The 21,882-nt window shown below is 37.3% G+C and overlaps 1 protein-coding gene across 1 annotated transcript in view; it reads left to right on the forward strand.

Moving 5' to 3' along the window:
- The window catches only part of POLQ (polymerase (DNA directed), theta), a 149,520-nt gene that overhangs the window by 117,527 nt on the left and 10,111 nt on the right, over positions 1-21,882 (forward strand). The window contains exons 25-28 of the mRNA XM_011950860.1: positions 1,808-1,934; positions 2,616-2,737; positions 10,400-10,584; positions 14,050-14,161. Coding sequence (XP_011806250.1) covers positions 1,808-1,934; positions 2,616-2,737; positions 10,400-10,584; positions 14,050-14,161 — 546 coding nt within the window. The remainder of the gene's footprint in view (positions 1-1,807; positions 1,935-2,615; positions 2,738-10,399; positions 10,585-14,049; positions 14,162-21,882) is intronic.

Genomic DNA, 21,882 nt, shown 5'->3' on the forward strand with positions numbered 1-21,882 from the left:
GAGTCTCGCTCTGTCACCAGACTGGAGTGCAGTGGCGTGATCTTGGCTCACTGCAACCTCTGCCTCCTGGGTTCAAGCGATTCTCCTGCCTCAGCTAATTTTTGTAGTTTTAGTAGAGACAGGGTTTCGTTATGTTGGCCAGGATGGTCTCGATCTCTTGACCTCGTAATCCACCCACCTCGGCCTCCCAAAGTGCAGGGATTACAGGCATGAGCCACAATGCCCAGCAACATAGAATTTTCAATGGTGTTGCACATTTATTTGTTCTTTACAAAGCAGAAGATAAAATCAGTAATAATCCTTCTGCTTTGTTGTTTGTAAAGAACAAATAAATATGCAACATTTATTTTGATTTTGTTACTGATTTTACTTATCAGTGAATTTAGAAATGTATTTTAATAATATAACTTTTATAATATTTAGAAATACAAACTTAAGCATAGCAAAGCCATTTCATGAATATATTTCATGTCCATTAAGCTATATATTCATTCTTTGTAATTTATTTTTACCATTTTTTTGGTCTGCCAGTGTTGCCTCATTAATTCAACTAATAGACCAGAGTAGTGTGCTGTATATTAAGTGTTATAGAAAAGAAGACAATGTGTTGACATAAAAAGAGCCTTGGGTGCCTTCCTCTGCTGTTTGTTAGCTTTGTAACACTGCACAGGCCATTTAATGACAGCAATTATGTTAAAGGTTATCACTGATTGAGCACTTATTTTGTGCTAAAAGCTAAATGACAAATATATAATATCAGGGGATCATTCAGAAAAACAATGTCCAAGTCACTTAAAATGTCTGATTTATCAGAAGATGATAGAGTTATACATAGCTAGTAGACAGCCTGTTACAATGAAGAGTGTGTCATAAAATAGAGTTTTAGTGTTACTGATAGTGTTATAAAAATCACAGTAACAAAATTACTCAAACTTTTTTGGAGTGATACTTAACATGTTTTCATGTTTTAGAGAAATTCAACCAATAAGTAAACAAAAGATGTAAAATATATTGGGAAATAAAGGTTTTATAAGCTTTTTTTTTTTTTTGAGACAGAGTCTCACTTTGTTGCCCAGGCTGGAGTACAGTGGCATGATCTCAGCTCACTGCAACCTCCACCTCCCAGGTTCAAGCGGTTCTCCTGCCTCAGCCTCCCAAGTAGCTGAGGATTACGGGCACCCGCCACCGTGCCCAGCTAATTTTTTTTGTTTTTAGTAGAGACGGGGTTTTACTATGTTGGCCAGACGTATAAGCATTTTTTAAAAAAACAGCTTTCTGTTCACTGGAAAATTTACTATTAACCACCTGATTCAAGTTTCACCTGATTCAGTACTTCTAGTCAGTACTATTGTTGATTCTCTTGATGAATGATAATGATGAAGAAAAACAGCCAGATGATGTCTGAAAGTGATGGGCTTTTTAGAAGCTTCAGTGGTTGTTTCTCCTAAGATCCATTTGATTAGCCTTTACTCACAAATATGGCCGCTAACATGTTGTAGGGCTGAAATCTGATACTCATTTTAGCATAGGAATAGTTCAGTTTATCAAATTACTTCTCATTGTGGGATTGTTTTCTGTGTAAAACATAGTATTGTAGCCAATTCATACATTCATATATTTTGGGATGGTCTTGTACTTATTTTATTATTGTTAGACACATGAACATGATGAAAAATATTTAAATGTAAATTTATTTCAGTTCAGCATTGGTAGTCTGCATTTTTAAGATAATCCAGAAATGTGAATACTGTTAAAACAAATACCAGATTTTTTTTTCTAATTTTATATCTTTATTGATTGATTTTAGGACGAATAACGTTTACAGAACCAAATATTCAGAATGTGCCAAGAGATTTTGAAATCAAAATGCCAACACAAGTAGGAGAAAGCCCACCTTCTCAAGCTACAGGCAAAGGCCTACTTCCCATGGGCAGGTAGGCACTGTTTCTCTGTATCTGTATTAATAAACTTTTGTAAGTATGAATGGCTCAAAATAGCTTATTAGAAAAATAAATGAAATTAGTTTAATTTTATGTTTCAGACGTACCCATTTCTGTCCTAGACCATTTTGAATTCTGAGTCCCATCTATAAAGAATCTAATTCATGTTTAATGTTTGCTAAAATGTTTGCTAAAAAAAAGTTCTAATGTCTTTGTTAAGCTTTAAAGTGAGTCTCAGATAAAGGTTTGTTTTTTTTTGTTTATTTGTTTGTTTGTTTTTTTGAGATGGAGTCTTGTTCTCTTGCCCAGGCTGGAGTGCAGTGGCACGATCTCAGCTCACTGCAACCTCTACCTCCTGGGCTTGAGCAATCCTCCCACTTCAGCACCCTGAGTAGCTGGGACCACAGGCGTGTGCCAGCATGCCTAGTTAATTTTTGTAGAGATAAGCGTCTCACTTTGTTGCCCTGACTAGACCCGAACTCCTGGGCTCAAGCAATCTACTCGCCTTGGCTTCCCAAAGTGCTGGTATTACAGGTGTGAGCTACCACATCCAGCCCTCAGATAAGGTTTGTATTAAGTTTCTTAGATGGAAATACTGATGTTACTGAAAATCAGACCTTTTTCATATATTTGAGACTGCTTCATGTCTAACTGATGATGTTGTTTGCACTACAGAGGAAAAAATAAGAAGGGTTGCAGCCTGAACCCTGGACGCCAGGCACAGATGGAGGAGAGAGCTGCAGACAGAGGAATGCCATTTTCAATTAGCATGCGACATGCCTTTGTGCCTTTCCCAGGTAAGGTGGCTGATAGCTTTGAAGCTTCTCATTGCTGTGAGAATGTTTTTCAAAGCATGGATAAAGTCTGAAATATGAGTGAGACTTAGAGCATGCATTGGTCCCTCCATCTTTCTGTCTACAGTGGAGCCTGCCTTTCTCCTTTGTCGTGCCAGGTTTATAGCAGCCATCGTCTCCATGATCTGCTCTGTGGAAAACTTTTATGGTGTGTGCTCAGCAGCAACAGTCTGCTGAAACCATGTTTTCTAATGTCATAAACTTCTTTGCAAAGTCCAGTTGATTTTGTCAGTCTTCATCCTCTTTAACTTGTTTACAGCATTTGTCACTGTTAATCAACTCCTTCTTCAATTTCTCTTCTCCCTTGACCTGTAAGGGCACAGTTTTTCTCTCCTTCTAACTTGTTTGCTTTTATGTTTTTTCTCTCTTTTTCTGCACTGCTGCTTCCTATTGCATGGGGTGGCCCCTAAAGCTATTCTCATTCTGCCTGACCTCTCCTCAGTACTCTAGTCGTAAACCTTTTGTTGTCAAGACATTTGGAAGTGATGATGTAACTTGCAGATCATCCCGACTGTTAGTATACATATTTGTTCTTTAATCTTTCACCAGCTGGCAAGTCCTAGTGAGCACAATTAACCATCTGAATTTATTTAAGTTCCATCAGAAACTTTTTGCCAGTGGTGAATTCAGACCTATGATGACATGCCCTGCTTGGCAATTTTTAGTTTTACTTATATCTAAACTATCAGCATACAAAATTCTATCAAAGTTATCCAAGGGAGTCCCCAGAAGGTCTGTGTGGTGTATTGTAATTTCTTTTTTTTGAGACAGAATTTTGCTCTTGTTACCCAGGCTGGAGTGCAATGGCGCAATCTCGGCTCACCACAACCTCCACCTCCCAGGTTCAAGCGATTCTCCTGTCTCAGCCTCCCTAGTAGCTGGGATTACAAGCATGGGCCACCACACCCGACTAATTTTGTATTTTTACTGGAGACGGGGTTTCTCTGTGTTGGTCAGGCTGGTCTTGAACTCCTGACCTCAGGTGATCTACCCGCCTTGGCCTCCCAAAGTGCTGGGATTACAGGCATAAGCCACCTCGCCCGGCCAAGGTGTATGGTAATTTCTTTCTTTCTTTTTTTTTTTTGAGACAGAGTCTCACTCTCGCCCAGGCTGGAGTGCCACAGAGTTTTCTTAAAACTCATGAATCAGTTTTTTTTTTGTTTTTTGTTTTTTGTTTTCCTGCAGCTTCCTCACCCCTCTCAGCCTTCATAGAAATTCTGGAGTAGGAAAATGCAATTGATATGCTGAATAGTACATCAGAGTCTCCTTGCTCTGGATTAGACTTTGCCTTAAGAGAATGTTGTGGCTGGTTTGATTTTTATTGTCCAGACCACTCAAATTTTCTCCATATTAGCAATAAGCCTGTTTTGCCTTCTTATCAGTTGTGTGTGCAGTGGAGTAACACTTTTAATTTCCTTCAAGAACTTTTCCTTTGCATTTACAACTTGACTAACTATGTGACACAAGAGGCCTAGCTTTCAATCTTTCTCAGCTTTTGACATGCCTTCCTCACTAAGCTTAATCAATTCTAGCTTTTTGGTTTAACACGAGAGATGTGACTTTCCCTTTCACGTGAACATGTAGAGGCCATTGCCATTGTAGGGTGATTAATTAGCCTAATTTTAATATTGTATCTCAGGGAATAGGGAGTTCTGAGAGAGAGGGGAGAAAGGTAGGGGAACAGCCGGTCAGTGGAGTAGTTAGAACACACACAAAATTGATCAATGAAGTTCACTCTTACATGAGTGTGGTTCATGGGTTGTAATAATAGTTAATATCAAAGATCACCATAACAGATAATAATGAGAGGGTTTGAAATAATGTGGGCATTACTATTAATAAAATGTGCCAGAGTGAACACATGCTGTTGGAAAAATGGTGCTGATACACTTGCTCCACTCAGAGTTTCCAAAAACCTTTAATTTCTTTAAAAAAACAAAACAAAACACTGCAATATCTGTGAGGCATAAGAAAGTCCAATTAGCAAGGTATGCTTGATTTTATAAAACTTATATTTTGAGGCCAGGCGCGGTGGCTCAAGCCTGTAATCCCAGCACTTTGGGAGGCCGAGACGGGTGGATCACGAGGTCAGGAGATCGAGATCATCCTGGCTAACACCGTGAAACCCTGTCTCTACTAAAAAATACAAAAAACTAGCCGGGCGAGGTGGCAGGCGCTTGTAGTCCCAGCTACTCGGGAGGCTGAGGCAGGAGAATGGCGTAAACCCGGGAGGCGGAGCTTGCAGTGAGCTGAGATCCGGCCACTGCACTCCAGCCTGGGTGATAGAGCGAAACTCCGTCTCAAAAAAAACAAAAAAACAAAAAAACTTATATTTTGAAAAAGTAGATCACATGCCCAAGTTGTTTCAAACATACTTGAAAGTATTTCTCACAAGGCGTGGTGGCTCACAACTGTAATCCCAGCACTTTTGGAGGCCAAAGCAGGAAGATTGCTTGAGTCCAGGACTTCACGTCCAGTGTGGGCAACAAAGGGAGACCCCATCTTTACAGAAAGTCAAAAAATTAGCTAGGCATGGTGGTGCGTACCTGTAGTCCCAGCTACTCAGGAGGTTGAGGTGGGAATATCATATCACTTGAGCCCAGAAGGATGCAGCTGCAGTGAGCCATGATCATGCCACTGCACTCCAGCCTAGGCGAAAGAGCAAGACCCTACCTTAAAAAAAAAAAAAAAAACAGAAAAAAAAAAATTTCCAGTAACTGAATTGAGTACCAGAAACTCATTTTTTAAAAAATTGCATCTGCATTGACAAAGCTGGTTCATCTTTTTTTTAGAAGTATTAATTTGACTTTGAAGCAGAAACATCCATTATAAAACAATGTCTATAGAAGTTAAGTAAATTTACTCTTATGTTACTCATTATTACAAGTTGAATATCCCTTATCTCAAATCCTTGGGACCAAAAGTGTTTCAGATTTTGGAATATTTGCATATACATAATGTGATATCTTGGGGATGGGATCCAAGTCATAACATGAAATTTATGTTTCATATACATCTTATAGACATAGCCTAAAGGTAATTTATACAACATTTTAAATTTTGTTCATGAAACAAAATTATAACTTTGACCTATTACAACAGGTCAGTTGTAGAACTTTCCACTTGTGGCATCATGTCAGTGCTCAGAAAGTTTTAGATTTTGGAACAGTTTGGATTTTGAATTTTCAGATTAGGGATGCATACCTATAGTATGTCAAATTCAAAGGACTATTACTTAAATAGAAAAGCGACTCTAAATTCATCAACATCAGAGCATTTTAAAAAATTTTTAATATTTTCAATTTATATAACATGTTGATTGTAATTAAACTATACTGCATATTGATTTATTCTTGAAAAATGCATAAAATTATCATTATCATTATTGTTGTTGTTGTTATTGATAGAGATGGGGGTCCTGCTATGTTACTCAGGCTGGTCTGGAACTCCTGGGCTCAAGTGATCCTCCAGCCTTTGCTTCCCAAATTCTTGGGATTACAGGTGTGAGCCACTGCACCCAGCCCATTATTAATTTGTTTTATGAAAAGTTTTCATTTCCAAGTAAATTCTCTTGCCTGTCTAGCTAGATCAGAAGTACATTTTTCAGTTTCTTGGAGCCTCAAATATATGCTGTGTGATATCAGTCAAAAAACATAAATCACATTATTCTTTTTGTCTTTGATTACTGAATACTTGGCAAATGTTCTTTTGTTTCAAGAAAATATTGAATTGGAGTACAGTAAATCTTTGTAGGACTCTTTCATGAATGAGCTTTGACAGAGTACACAAGATTGTTAAATTCATTGTTAGAAATTTTCAACAGTTCCTTAAGCTGGTGATGACTCAGCATTTGTACACATATATAAAATAATTTTAACTGTATTGTAACACTTTTGATGGTCTGATTTAGAAAACTGAACATAAATCTTTTTTATATATATAGTAGAATGAAGAAATAGGGAAACATCATTCTCCTGTTTAAAATTCTAAAAAAAAGAGGTTTTTAATGACAAAGCTAGAGCATTGTCGATATGATGAAAACCAATTTTTTCATATCTATTTAAAATTCTTCTTTGACAAATGTGAAAGACTCCAAAATATCTGTGTCACTGGTTTGATTTTGTAAGCTAATAAAATTTGGAAGTCCACTGAGACAAAGCCTATTCAGAATATTAATTAAGCAGTTACTCTGTTATGGAACAATTTATCTAAAGCCAAAAAAGAAACACTTGCAATTTGATTGATCTACGATACTGTTAGGTTACCTATAGAATCTATGGGTAATTGTTTGGTGGTGTATTAGTCCGTTGTCATGCTGCTAATAAAGACCTACCTGAGACTGGGTAATTTACAAAGGAAGGAGGTTTGATGGACTCACAGTTCCCCATGGCTGGGAAGGCCTCACAATCATGGTGGAAGATGAAGGAAAAGCAAAGGGACATCTTGACATCTTACATGGTGGTAGGCAAGAGCTTATGCAGGGGAACTCCCGTTTATAAAACCATCAGATCTTGTGAGACTTACTCACTAACATGAGAACAGTATGGGAGAAACCAGCCCCATGATTCAATTATCTCCACCTTGCCTCTTGACATGTGAGTTTTGTTACAATTCAAGGTGAGATTTGGATGGAGACATAGCCAAATCATATCAGGTGGGTTATTTGAAGATCTTTCGCTTTTTGTAAAATGTGATTGATTCTTGTTATTCATGGTAGTTGCATTCAACAAAGCCACAGTGAACACTAAATTAACAAATACCGAAGCATTGCTGCTAGTATGCGGACGTTATGGTTGCCACCTTGTTGAATCTTTGGATTTTGTAGTCTTCACTAATAGAATATAAAGTTTTCTTTTGTCAGACAATTTACTTTCACATCAGCTTGGTCATTTTGAGGCCTTTAAAGGTTTGCTAATAAATGTTTAGAGTAGCCTGGCTCTAGGGCTAGGTTATTCCTGTTCATAAGGTATGGCCTTTCTGGAGTCTGCTTGGTGCTAAAGTTGTTTAACAAGATTTCTTCTCGGTCTTGTTACAGCTTGATCATTTCTTAGCATTCAAGAGTATGTTGTTGAAGTAGTTGTTTAGCTGAAAGCTATGCAGTATTTGTTCTTCCTTTAGTAATATTTATTTCTTCAGTGTTTGTTCTTTGCTTGGTGCCCTGCACTTTCTCCCTGCACAACTTAATATATGATCAAAAATCCAAGGAGATTCCTGTGCATATTTCTGGTGCTCCTTTTATGTACACCTTTTTTCTCTCCAAATTCTAGCTGCCTCAAAGCCCCAAACTCTAGATTCTGTTTCCTTAGTTCAAAGAGAGATATAGTGCTGTGTTTCAGCTGCCTTTCCCTGCTACAGATTCTGGAAAATGCCTCCATTCAGATCCCTAAGACTTTGTGTGGCTCACCTCATTTTCTACCCTTCTCAGTGATTATAGTTCTGCATGGCTTGTTGTCTAACATCTGAGAACCATAATTTTTTCTCCTTATAATTTGTCCAATTTTATAGTCATCTGTGGTAGGAAGTCCACCAAAGTTGTGGTCATTTACAGGTTGAGTATCCCTTATGTGAAATGCTTGGAACTAGAAGTGTTTTAGATTTAGACTTTTTTTTTTTTCTATTTACACTATATTTACCAATTGAACATCTCTGATTCAAAAATCCACAGTCTGAAATGGCCCCAGTGAGCGTGGCGTTTGAGCATCTTGTTGGTGCTCAAAAAGTTTTGGATTTTGAGGGATATTGGATTTTGGAATTTTGGATTAGGGATGTTCAACCTCTATTTTAAATTAGTATTTATCTCTGTTTTTGAATAGATTATTCATTAACATAGTTCAGAAATCAACATGATGTAAAAGATGTGTATTGGGAAGCTTTGCTTCCTTCCCTGTCATCTACACTATCCTTCCCAACTCTTATAGATTACTACATGTATGAGGTTTTTTATGTTTTTTGACAGTATTTTCTTCCTTCCCTGTCATCTACACTATCCTTCCCAGCTCTTACAGATTACTACATGTATGAGGTTTTTTATGTATTTTGACAGTATTTCTTTATGCAGATATAAGCAAATATGGGTATATAAAATCTTTTCTTTCCCTATTTTTACGCAAAAATAGCATTCTGTATATACTATTGTGTACCTTGCTTTTTTCATGTAATGTTTCTTTTTTTTGTTGTTTTTTATTTTTTTTTTGAGACGGAGTCTCACTCTGTCACCATGCTGGAGTGCAGTGGCAGGATGTCACCTCACTGTAACCTCCAACTCCCTGGTTCAAGCAATTCTCCAGCCTCAGCCTCCCAAGTAGCTGGGATTACAGGCATGCGCCGCCATGCCCAGCTAGTTTTTGTATTTTTAGTAGAGACAGAGTTTCACCATGTTGACTAGGATGGTCTCGATCTCTTGACCTTGTGATCTGCCTGCCTTGGCCTCCTAAAGTGCTGGGATTACAGGCATGAGCCACTGTGCCTGGCCGTAATGTTTCTACACTAGAGACTTCTGCTTATCAGTAAGGACATTTAAACAAAAACCAGTTTGAACTATGTGCAGGCAGTCTGCAGCAATCTGTGGGCTTGTTTGCTGAGTCATGGAGTAAAAACCTGTTTAATTTCAATAGATATTGTTAAATTGCCAACTAATGGGGAGGAGATTACCATTTTACTTCTCAGTAACGATGTACGAGTGTTTTTCTCCTTAGCCTTGTCACAGAGTATTGTCCGACTTTTGTAATTTTTGCAATATAGGTGAAGAAAAATTGTTTCTTGCCATAGATTTTTCATTTCTCTTATGAAGTTGAGCATTCTTTAATATGTTTAAGGTTCTTTTGTTTTTAGTATGTCTGAACTTCTTATTTATAGTTTATCTTTTCCTCCACAAGTAACAACTCTTCTTACGAAATGGCAATGAGTCCTTTGTGATATCAGTCGCAAATATTTTTCTAATTTTTCTTTGACCCTGCTTTTATTTTTTAACTTTGTTTTTGTTTTGTCATGCATATCTAATCCGCCCATTTCTGATCTATAGGTAAATTATTTTAATCCTTTTAATAACTTGCTCATCTGTTGACCACTTGATTTTTTTCACTGAATGATTTTGTTATTGTCAAATCAGGGCACACATTTCTCTGCAGCCCACTTAACATTTGCACACATTGGACACCAGTTTTTTCATTAATTAATTCATTCAACAATCGTTTGTTAAGGGCCTATTATCTACCAGCAACTGTGCAAGGTTTTCTGTAGAATGAAAAGGAAAATTAAGCTTCCTATTCATAAGTACTCAGAGCAAAATAAGAGAGGCATGAAAGCACCATTTTGGATTATGTGTCAGGTGCTGTAGGAACACTGAGGAACACACTCCACAGTGGACAGATGTCCGGGTGGCTTTACCCAAATTATATGTACTTGAAAGCTACATGGAAAAATATGACCTAAGATACAGAGTTGAATTCCATCATGTTAAGAGGAAGGTTTTAACTTTTGGCATGTGATTTCAAAGTTCTAAGTTAGAACTAAATTTTTGTCATCCTGCTCAATTGTATGATATAGAACTTGGATTGTGTGATACAGAACTTGATATTAGCTTTTCTGAAATCACTTCTACTTCAGGTGGTTTAATACTGGCTGCTGACTACTCCCAGCTTGAACTGAGGATCTTGGCTCATTTATCCCATGATCGTCGTCTCATTCAAGCATTAAACACTGGAGCTGATGTTTTCAGGAGCATTGCAGCAGAATGGAAGATGATTGAGCCAGAGTCTGTTGGGGATGATCTGAGGCAGCAGGCAAAGCAGGTGATTTTAGTGAACATGCTTAATATAAAGGAGAAGAATTTAGTGACTCAAAAAAATTGAAAAATGTTCTCAATTATTTGCAACTGAGAAACAGTTTCTCCAACTTTGGATCTTTCAAAGCACATTTCATCTGAGCTTATCTCATGGTATTCATTATATTTTCTTTTGTGGTGGCAGTAGAAAGAACCAAAAAGACTGAGATCTGAGGCTACTTCATGTCAGGAAAACCATATGCATTTAAAGCCATTATATGGCTAGTCACAGTGCCTGGTACTCAGTAGATGTCATTGTGGCTGTGGTGGTAAGAGTGTGTGTGTTAGTGTGCACCCGCATGTGTGCTCATGTGTATACTTAAAAAACATGTTTCTAAGCCGGGTGCAGTGGCTCACGCCTGTAATCCCAGCACTTTGGGAGGCCGAGGCAGGCAGATCACGAGGTCAGGAGATCGAGACCATTCTGGCTAACATGGTGAAACCCCGTCTCTACTAAAAATACAAAAACTTAGCCGGGCTTGGTGGCTGGCGCCTGTAGTCCCAGCTACTTGGGGGGCTGAGGCAGGAGAATGGTCTGAACCAGGAGACAGAGCTTGCAGTGAGCTGAGATAGCACCACTGCACTCCAGCCTGGGCAACAGAGCGAGACTCCATCTCAAAAAAAAAAAAAAAGTCTTTCTAGTCTATAAGTGTTCTGAGGTAAAGTTCCATATTTTCGTGTTTATGTTTTTTTATAGCATCAAGCCATAGTACTTTGTATAGAAGGTGGTCTCTAAATGTTTGTTGAAAAATATTGCTGACCTGTAGATTATAGTTAGTACCTGATAGCTTTTTAGCTTTTAAAGTTATTGGTTAGTTAATCTACCTATTAGGCAAAGAGTAAGTCAAAGGCCACATTTATGCCATTCCTTGGCCTGGGTTAACACTGATACTTTCTTACCACATGACTCGTGGGAAATCTGATGCCATTTGCAAGACAGTAGGATTGCTAGCTGACGTAAATGCACATCACCATACTCTGAGATCCTGCTGTTTTTGTGGTTTTGTTTCACATTTACACTTCTAGTTCCTCAGAGCTGTAGGGTTTATTTATTTATTTATTTATTTATTTTTTATGGAGAGGTGGGAATCTCAATTTGTTGCCCAGGCTGGTCTTGAACTCGTGGGTTCAAGTGATCCTCCCACCTTGGCCTCCCAAAGTGCTGGGATCGCAGGCATGAGCCACGGCACCCAGCCTCACAGCTGTACTTCTTGACTGGCTCATCAAGCATGAAACACTTTCTCTAACCACCTGTTTAGCACCAATACTTGTTTCTTCCACTATTTAAAAAGCCAGCTCTGTCCTCTCTGTCTGTTTAATCCCCAGAGGGGTCCTGCGTTTAGCAAGAATCAAACCCTAGGTAAAATAGATAATATTCCCATATTTAATTCTCATAACCCATGAGATAGCTATTATTGTTAGTATCACCATTTTATAGAGGAGGAAACTGAAGCACAGAAAGTAATTTGCTTAAGGTCATGTAGCTATAAGTGGTAGAGCCAGAATAAATTCAGAATGCCAGAACTTGGGGACCCTGACTTCCTATCCAACACACTTCCCCGCCGGAGACAGCTGCTTCTATTTAGTAGATTCTCACATGATTTAAGAGTGTTTATGCTATACAAGTTTTTGTTTGTATCACCATGCACCGAACCACCTAATCCCTGAGCCTTGCTGAGATCTCAGACAGCACTAAGTAACATGAGTTAAAAAAACAACAGTAGTAACAACAAAACAAAACGTGAAAAAGAAAAAAAGGAAAGGAAAAAAGCCCTCTCTCAATATATTAAAAAACGTGGGGATGGGGGTAGACTTTAGCTAGCTTATCATGTTGAAAGTTTTTTTCGGAATTCTGATAATCATGTGAGTTATCTTTTTCGATTTTATTAATGATATGTATACAGAGCTTGCTTTATGTCAGTTTCCTAAACAGTTATAAGTAAAACCTAACAATCCTTTAAACCTAACAATCCCATGATATAGATATTACTGTCTTCATTTTATAGATGAAGAAATTAAGGTACAAATTGGTTAAGTGACTTGTGCAAGATTATACACTTTGTGAATGATAGAGCTAGGCTTTGAACCCCCGCAGTCCTTATGATTAAATCAGACTTTCTTTAATGGCCTATTTAGATCATTTCCCTTCACTATTCTCAAAATTTTCTTAGGTGTTTTTGTTTGTATTTAAGTGAAATGAATTCTGCAGTTGTAGCATTTTAGGTGGCTGCGAGGTGAAGAGGATATTTTTTTCCAGTTACGTCTTTGTCATAAAGTCACGAAGCCTGCTCTTTCTACTCTTCAAGTCTTCTTCAAGGGCAAGAAGAGGGATGTTTGTAATGCTTCTCTTCCCTGACTCTTAAGCACTTGAAGTGGAAGTTAATGAAGTTCTGTGAGGAGTAAAAAGTTACTATAAAGACTGCTGGATAAATGACAAATAGTCAAAAATAAATTTTTCCTTAGATCACACATACCTATTCATTGATACTCCCTCCTGTCTTCCTCTCTGTCTCTCAAAAAGTAGTGCTGAAAGGCACAAAAGATGTTTGCTGATCATTAAAAAGTCAGGAAACAACAGGTGCTGGAGAGGATGTGGAGAAATAGGAACACTTTTACACTGTTGGTAGGATTGTAAACTAGTTCAACCATTATGGAAAACAGTATGGCGATTCCTCAAGGATCTAGAACTAGAAGTACCATATGACCCAGCCATCCCATTACTGGGTATATACCCAAAGGATTATAAATCATGCTGCTATAAAGACACATGCACACGTATGTTTATTGCGGCACTATTCACAGTAGCAAAGACTTGGAATCAACCCAAATGTCCATCAGTGACAGACTAGATTAAGAAAAGGTGGCACATATACACCATGGAATACTATGCAGCCATAAAAAAGGATGAGTTCGTGTCCTTTGTAGGAACATGGATGCAGCTGGAAACCATCATTCTCAGCAAACTATCGCAAGGACAGAAAACCAAACACAGCATGTTCTCACTCATAGGTGGGAACTGAACAATGAGATCACTTGGACTCGGGAAGGGGAACATCACACACCGGGGCCTATCATGGGGAGGGGGGAGTGGGGAAGGATTGCATTGGGAGTTTTACCTGATGTAAATGACGAGTTGATGGGTGCTGACGAGTTGATGGGTGCAGCACACCAACATGACACAAGTATACATATGTAACAAACCTGCATGTTATGCACATGTACCCTAGAACTTAAAGTATAATAATAAAAAAAAAACATCAAAAAAGATGTTTGCTGGATATCAGCCTCTGTGGATCTAACCCACCAAAAGCAATCTAATCATTTTTTGACTCACTGTGAAATAAAAAGTTTGCCGAAATTCCAATCCTAATGAACCCCTTTATTTGCATTTTATGTACTTATAACCTTTATTTGTTGGATGACTCCCTTTCAGATTTGCTATGGGATCATTTATGGAATGGGAGCTAAATCTTTGGGAGAGCAGATGGGCATTAAAGAAAATGATGCTGCTTGCTATATTGACTCCTTCAAATCCAGATACACAGGTAATTTATCTTCTAGATAGTATTCTTTTTGACCATCTTACCATATTATATTTTTAAAAATTTGTATAATGGAATTTTCTTTTGAAATATCTATTAGTCAGACATTTTCATCAGGCATTGTTAAGGGTAAAAAATATTAACCTTATAATCACTTACTAAGAAATGTGATAATCTTATTTCATATTTTTCATTAAAGTAGGGACAGAATAGTAAAATGCAGTTGATGTAAATCTGTGTCATTGTGAACAACTCATAAAATCTAGGAGTTGACTGGTGCTTTGGTTTAGATAGCCGTAGTTCGAAACAGTTAACTATTGAGTATATATACTAGGAACTCTGATAATTGCTAACTAAATATACGGGGAATTCTGAGAACAATTGCTGTTATGGAGCAGTTTGAGTATTGTCTTAAATGATCTTTTTTGCCTGTTTGTTGTGGTATAATTTACATATAATAATAAGATTCACCCTGAAAAAGGTATATAGTTCTGTGAATTTTGCCAAATGCATATGGTCATAAAATTTACACCACAACCAAGATATAGAACCATTACTCTATCATCCCAAAAACTTCTTTTATGCTCTTTTTAAATCCACCCTATCCTTTACCCCTATTGGTACTGAAGCAAACAATGCAATACTGGGCATGGTGGCTCACGTCTGTAATCCCAGCACTTTGGGAGGCCGAGGTGGGCAGATCACGAGGTCAAGAGATCGAGACCATCCTGGCCAACATGGTGAAACCCCATGTCTACTAAAAATATAAGAATTACCTGGGCGTGGTGGCATGCACCTGTAAATCCCAGCTACTTGGGAGGCTGAGGCAGGAGAATTGCTTAAACCTGGGAGGCGGAGGTTGCAGTGAGCTGAGATCACGCCATTGCACTCCAGCCTGGGAGTCAAGAATGAAACTCCATCTCGAAAAATAAAATAAAATAAAAAATGAAAAGAATTGAGGGGAAATTCTGGAGTAGGAAAATGCAATTGATATATTGAAGAGTATCAGAGTCTCTTAATAGCCGAATTATTCAAGCAGAAGAATTACTAAGTTCGAAGACAGGCTATTTGGAAATTCACAGAGGAGACAAAAAGTATAAAAAAGGATGAAGCACACCTGCAACATCAGAAAATAGCCTCAAAAGGGAAAATCTAAGAGTTATTGGTCTTGAAGAGGAGGTAGAGAAAGAGATAGGAGTAGACAGTGTATTCAAAGGGATAATAAAGAACTTTCCAAACCTAGGGAAAGATATCAATATTCAAGTAAAAGAAAGTTGTAGAACAGATTTAACCCAAAGAAGACTGCCTCAAGACATTTAATAATCAAACTCCCAAAGGTCAAGGATAAACAAAGGATCCTGAAAACAGCAAGAGAAAATAATCAAATAATATACAATGGAGCTTCAATATGTCTGGCAGGAGACTTTCTAGTGGAAACCTTACAGGTCAGGAGAGAGTGGCATGACATTTGAAGTGCCAAAGGAAAAACAGCTTTTACCCTGGAATGATATATCTCGCAAAAATATTAATATCCTTCAAACATGAAAGAGAAAAAAAGACTTTCTCAGACAAATGAAAACTGAGGGATTTTATCAACACCAGAGTTGTCCTACAAGAAATGCCAAAAAGAGTTCTACAATTAGAAAGAAAAGAATGTTAATGAGCAATAGGAAATCATCTGAAGGTACAGAACTCACTGGTATAGTAAGTATGCAGAGAAACACAGACTATTATAACATTGTAATTGTGATATATAAACTACTATTATCTTAAATAGAAAGACAAAAATATTAATAAAAAATAACTGTAAAAGCCTTTCAAGACATTGGCAGTATAATAAGATATAAATAGAAACAACAAAAAGTTAAAAAGTGGGCTGGGCGCGGTGGGTCACGCCTGTAATCCCAGCACTTTGGGAGGCAGAGGCAGGCAGATCACCCGAGGTCAGGAGTTCAAGACCAGCCTGGCCAACATGGTGAAACCCCGTCTGTACAAAAAATGCAAAAATTAGCTGGACATGATGGTGGGTGCCTGTAATCCCAGCTACTTGGGAGACTGAGGCAGAAGAATCACTTGAACCCAGGAGGTGGAGGTTGCAGTGAGCTGAGATTATGCCATTGTACTCCAACCTGGGAGACAGGGTGAGACTGTTTCTCAAAGAAAAAAAAAAAAGGCTTATAAGACATTATTTGCGAGTCTCATGGTAACCTCAAATTAAAAAAACATACAACAGATACACAAAAACTAAAAAGCAAGAAATTAAATCATACCACCAGAAAAAATCACCTTTATTAAAAGGAAGACAGGAATGAAGGAAAAAAAGAGGGGAAAAAAGAAAACACAGAACAACCAGAAAACAATAAAATGGTGTTGTCCTTAACTGTCAATAATAACATTGCATGTAAATGGACTAAACTTTCCAATAAAAAGACACAGAGTGGCTAGATAGATTTTTCAAAAAAAAAAAAAAAACAAGACCCAATGATCTGTTGCCTACAAGAAACACCCTTCTCCTCTAAAGATATAGATTGAAAATAAAGGGACGGAAAGGGGATTTCATGCCAATGGAAACCAAAAAAGATTAAGAGTAGCTATACTTGTATCAGACAAAATAGATTTCAAGACAAAAACTATGAAAAGAGACAAAGAAGGTCTCTATATAATGTAAAAGGAGTCAATTAAGCAAGAGAATATAAGAATTGTAATATGCACCCAATATTGGAGCACCTGGACATATAAAGCAAATATCATTAGAGCTAAAGAGAGAGAGAGAAAGATCCCAATAATAATAACTGGAGACTTCAACACCCCTCTTTGAACAGTGGACAGATATTCCAGACAGAAAATCAACAAAGAAATTATATTAAATCTGCACTATAGAGACCAAATGGACCTAATAGATATTTACAGAACATTTCATTTAATGGCCACAGAATACACATTCTTCTCCTCAGCACATAGATTATTCTCTAGGATAGAATATATATTAGATCACAAAACAAGTTTTAAAATATTCCAAAAACTAATATCAAGTATCTACTCTGACCACAATTGAATAAAACTAGAAATCACTAACAAGGATTTTTGGAAACTATACAAGCATGGAAATTAAACAATATGCTCTTGAGTGACCAGTGAGTCAGTTAAAAAATTAAGAAGGAAATTTTAAAATTTCTTGAAACAGATGATAATGGAAATACAACATACCAATACCTATGGGATACAGTAAAAGCAGTGCTAAGAAGGAAGTTTATAGCTATAAGTGCCTACATTAAAAAAAAAGAAGAAGAAAAACTTCAAATAAATAACCTAAAATGCATCTTAAAGAACTAGAAAAGTAAGAGCAAGGCAAATCCAAAATTAGTAGAGGAAAAGAAATAATAAAGATCAGAGCAGAAATAGAGAATGAAATTGAAACAAAGAATACAAAAGAACAACAAAACGAAAAGTTGTTATTTTTTGTTTGTTTTTCTTTTTTGTTTGCTTTGTTTTGTTTTGTTTTTGAGATGGAGTCTTGCTCTGTCATCCAGGCTGGTGGGCAGTGGCATGATCTTGGCTCACTTGCAACATCCACCTCTTGGGTTTAAGCAGTTTTCCTGTCTCAGCTTCCCAAGTAGCTGGGATTACAGGTGTGCACCACTATGCCTGTCTAGTTTTTGTATTTTTAGTAGAGACAGCGTTTTGCCACATTGGCCAGGCAGGTCACGAACTCCTGACCTCAAATGATCTGCCCATCTTGGCCTCCCAAAGTGCTGGGATTACAGGTGTGAGCCATTGCACCTGGCCTGAAAATAAGTTAGTTTTTTGAAAAGATAAAATTGACACACCTTTAGCCAGACTAAGAAAAAGGAGAAGATCCAAATAAAATCAGAAATGAAAAAGGAGACAGCACAATGAATACTCCAGAAATTCAAAGGATCATTAGTGGCTAAGATGAGCAGCTATATGCCAGTAATTTGGAAAATCTAGAAGAAATGGGTAAATTCCTAGACACATACAACCTGCCAAGATTGGACCATGAAGAAATCTAAAACCTGAACAGTCTGAGAACAAATAATGAGATTGAAGCCATAATAAAAAGTCTTCCACAAAGAAAAGCCTGGGGCTCAATGGCTTCCCTACTGAATTCTACCAAAAATTTAAATAACTAGTACCAATCCTACTGAAACTGTTCTGGAAAATAAAGGAGGAGAAAACACTTCCAAACTCATTCTATGAGACCAGTATTACCCTAATAACAACCAGACAAAGACACATCAAAACAAACAAACAAAACCTACCTACTGGCCAATATTTCTGATGAAAATTGATGCAAACATCCTCAACAAAATAGTAGCAAATGGAATTCAACAATATATTAGAAAGATCATTCATCATGACCAAGTGGGATTTATCCCTGGGATGCAAGGATGGTTCAACATATGCAAATCTGTCATTGTGATACATCATTATCAACAGAATGAAGGATAAAAACAATATGATCATTTCAATTGATGCCAAAAAGGTATTTGATAAAATTCAACATTCCTTCATCATGAAAACCCTCAAAAAACTGGGTATACAAGAAACATACCTCTACATAATAAAAACCATGTATGACAGACCCACAGCTAGTGTCACACTGAATGGGGAAAAAGTGAAAGCCTTTTCTCTAAGACCTGGAACACGACAAGGATGCCCCCTTTTGCTTTCATCACTGTTATTTCAAATCACATTACCTGACTTCAAATTATACTACAGACATATAGTAACCAAAACGACATGGTACTGGTGTAAAACAGACACAAAGACCAATGGAACAGAATAGACAACCCAGAAAGAAACCCACACATCTACAGTGAACTCATTTTCAATGAAGGTATCAAGAACGTACACTGGGGAAAGACAGTCTCTTCAATAAATGCTGTTGGGACAACTGGATATGCAGAAGAATGAAACTGGACCCCTATCTCTCCCCTATCACTGTTATTCAACATAGTACTGGAAGTCCTAGCTCGAGCAATCAGATAAGAGAAAGAAATAAAGGACATCCACATCAGAAAGGAAGAGGTCAAATTCTCGTTGTTTGTAGAAGATACGATCTTACATTTGGAAAAACCTAAAGACTCCATCAAAAAACTATTAGAACTGATAAACAAATTCTTTAGTAAAGTTGCAGGATACAAGATCAACATACAAACATCAGTAGCATTTCTATATGCCAGGAGCAAACAATCTGAAAAAGAAATCAGGAAAGTAATCTCATTTATAATAGCTACAAATAAAATTAAACCCTTAGGAATTAGCCAAAGAAGTGAAAGATCTATGTAAGAAAAACTATAAAACACTGATGCTAGAAATTGAAGAGGACACAAAAATATGAAAAAATAGTCCATGTTCATGGATTGGAAGAATCAATATTGTTAAAATGTTCATACTCCCCAAATCAATCAACAGATTTAATACATTCCCTATCAAAATACCAATGACATTCTTTACTCGTCACAGAAATAGAAAAAAAAAAAAAAAGTACTACAATTTGTATGGAACCACGAAAGACCTAGAATAGCCAAAGCTATCCTGTGTAAAAAGAACAAAACTGGAGAAATCACATTACCTGACTTCAAATTATACTACAGACATACAGTAACCAAAACGACATGGTACTGGGATAAGTACTGGTATAAAACAGACACAAAGACCAATGGAACAAAATAGAGAACCCAGAAAGAAATCCACACATCTACAGTGAACTCATTTTCAATAAAGGTACCAAGAACATACATTGGGGAAAAGACAGTCTCTTCAATAAATGGTGTTGGGACAACTGGATATGCAGAAGAATGAAACTGGACCCCTATCTCTCACTATATACAAAAAATCAAAATGGATTAAAAACTTTAAGACCTCAAATTGTGAAACTACTACAAGAAAACATGGGGGAAACTCTCCAGTACATCAGTCTGGGTAAAGATTTCTTAAGCAATACTCACAAGCACAGGCAACCACAGCAAAAATAGACAAATGAGATCACATCAGGTTAAAAAGAAACTACATAGCAAAGGAAACAACCAACAAAGTGAAGACACAGCCCACAGAATGGGAGAAAATATTTGGAGATACCCATTTGACAAGGGATTAATAAGCAGAATATATAAGGAGTTCAACTCTGTAGAAAAAAAGATCTGATTTTAAAATGGGCAAAATCTCTGAATAGATGTTTCTCAAATAAAGACATACAAATGGCAAAAAGGTTTATGAAAAGGTGCACAACATGACTGATCATCAGAGAAATGCAAATTAGAGCTAGAATGTGATATCATCTCACACCAGTTAAAATGGCTTTTATCCAAAAGACAAGTGATAACAAATGCAGGCGAAGATGTAGAGAAAAAGGAACTGCCATTCACTTTTGGTGGGAATGTAAATTAGTACAACTACTGTGGAGAACAGTTTGGAGGTTTCTCAAAAAACTAAAAATAGACTGGGTGCGGTGGCTCACGCCTGTAATTCCAGCACTCTGGGAGGCTGAGGCAGGCGGATCACAAGGTCAGGAGTTCGAGACCAGCCTGGCCAATATGGTGAAACCCCGTCTCCACTAAATACACAAAAATTAGCCAGGCATGGTAGTGGGTGCCTGTATCCCAGCCACTCGGGAGGCTGAGGCAGGAGAATCGCTTGAACACAGGAGGCAGAGGTTGCAATGAACTGAGGTCACGCCACTGCACTCCAGCCTGAGCAACAGAGCGAGACTCCATCTCAAAACAAAAACAAACAAAAAGCTAAACTAAAAATAGAGCTATCATATGATCCAGCAATCACACTGCTAGGTACATACCCAAAAGAGAGAAGTCTGTATACTGAAGAGACATCTGCATGCACTCCCATGTTTATTGCAGCACTATTCACAATAGCCAGGATTTGGAAGCATGCTCAGTGTCCATCAGCAGATGAATGGATAAAGAAAATGTACATATACACAATGGAGTACTATTTAGTCATAGAAAAGAATGAGATCTTGTCATTTGCAACAACATGAGTGGAACTGAAGGTCATTATGTTAAGTGAAATAAGCCAGGCACAGAAAGACAAACTTCACATGTTCTCAGTTATTTGTCACTCAGCAAAAAATTAAAGCAATTGAACTCGTGGAGATAGAGAGTAGAATAATGGTTACCAGAAGCTGGGAAGGGTATTGGGTGTGGGGGGCATTGTTAATAGGTACAAAGAAGTAGTTAGAATGACTAAGAACTAGTATTTGCTAGCACAACAGGGTGACTGTAGTTAATAATAATAAACTGTACGTTTAAAAATGACTAAAAGAGTATACTTGGAATGTTTGCAACACAAATGATAAATGGCTTGAGGTGATGGGTACCCCATTTTCCCTGATGTGATTATTATGCATTTCATGCCTGCATCGTAATATCTCATGTACCCCATAAATATGTACACCTACTATGTACCCACAAAAATAAAAAAATTATGAAAAATGTAAAAGCAAGGTACAGACTGGGAAGAAATATTTGCAGTACTTCTATTGAACATAGGATGTATATCCAGAAGGAACTTTTACCGTTCAATGCTCAGAAGTTCAACGCTCCGATAAATTAAAGGTCAAAAGATATGAGGAGACACTTTCCAAAAATATGAATTACCATATTAAACATTGTCATTATTTGTCATCAAGCAAAAGCAAATTGAGATGCCAAAAAACAAAGAGACTGTTTTTACAAAAACACTAG

The sequence above is a fragment of the Colobus angolensis genome, unplaced genomic scaffold (assembly GCF_000951035.1).
Source record: "Colobus angolensis palliatus isolate OR3802 unplaced genomic scaffold, Cang.pa_1.0 Scaffold31, whole genome shotgun sequence".
Taxonomy (NCBI): Eukaryota; Metazoa; Chordata; class Mammalia; order Primates; family Cercopithecidae; genus Colobus; species Colobus angolensis.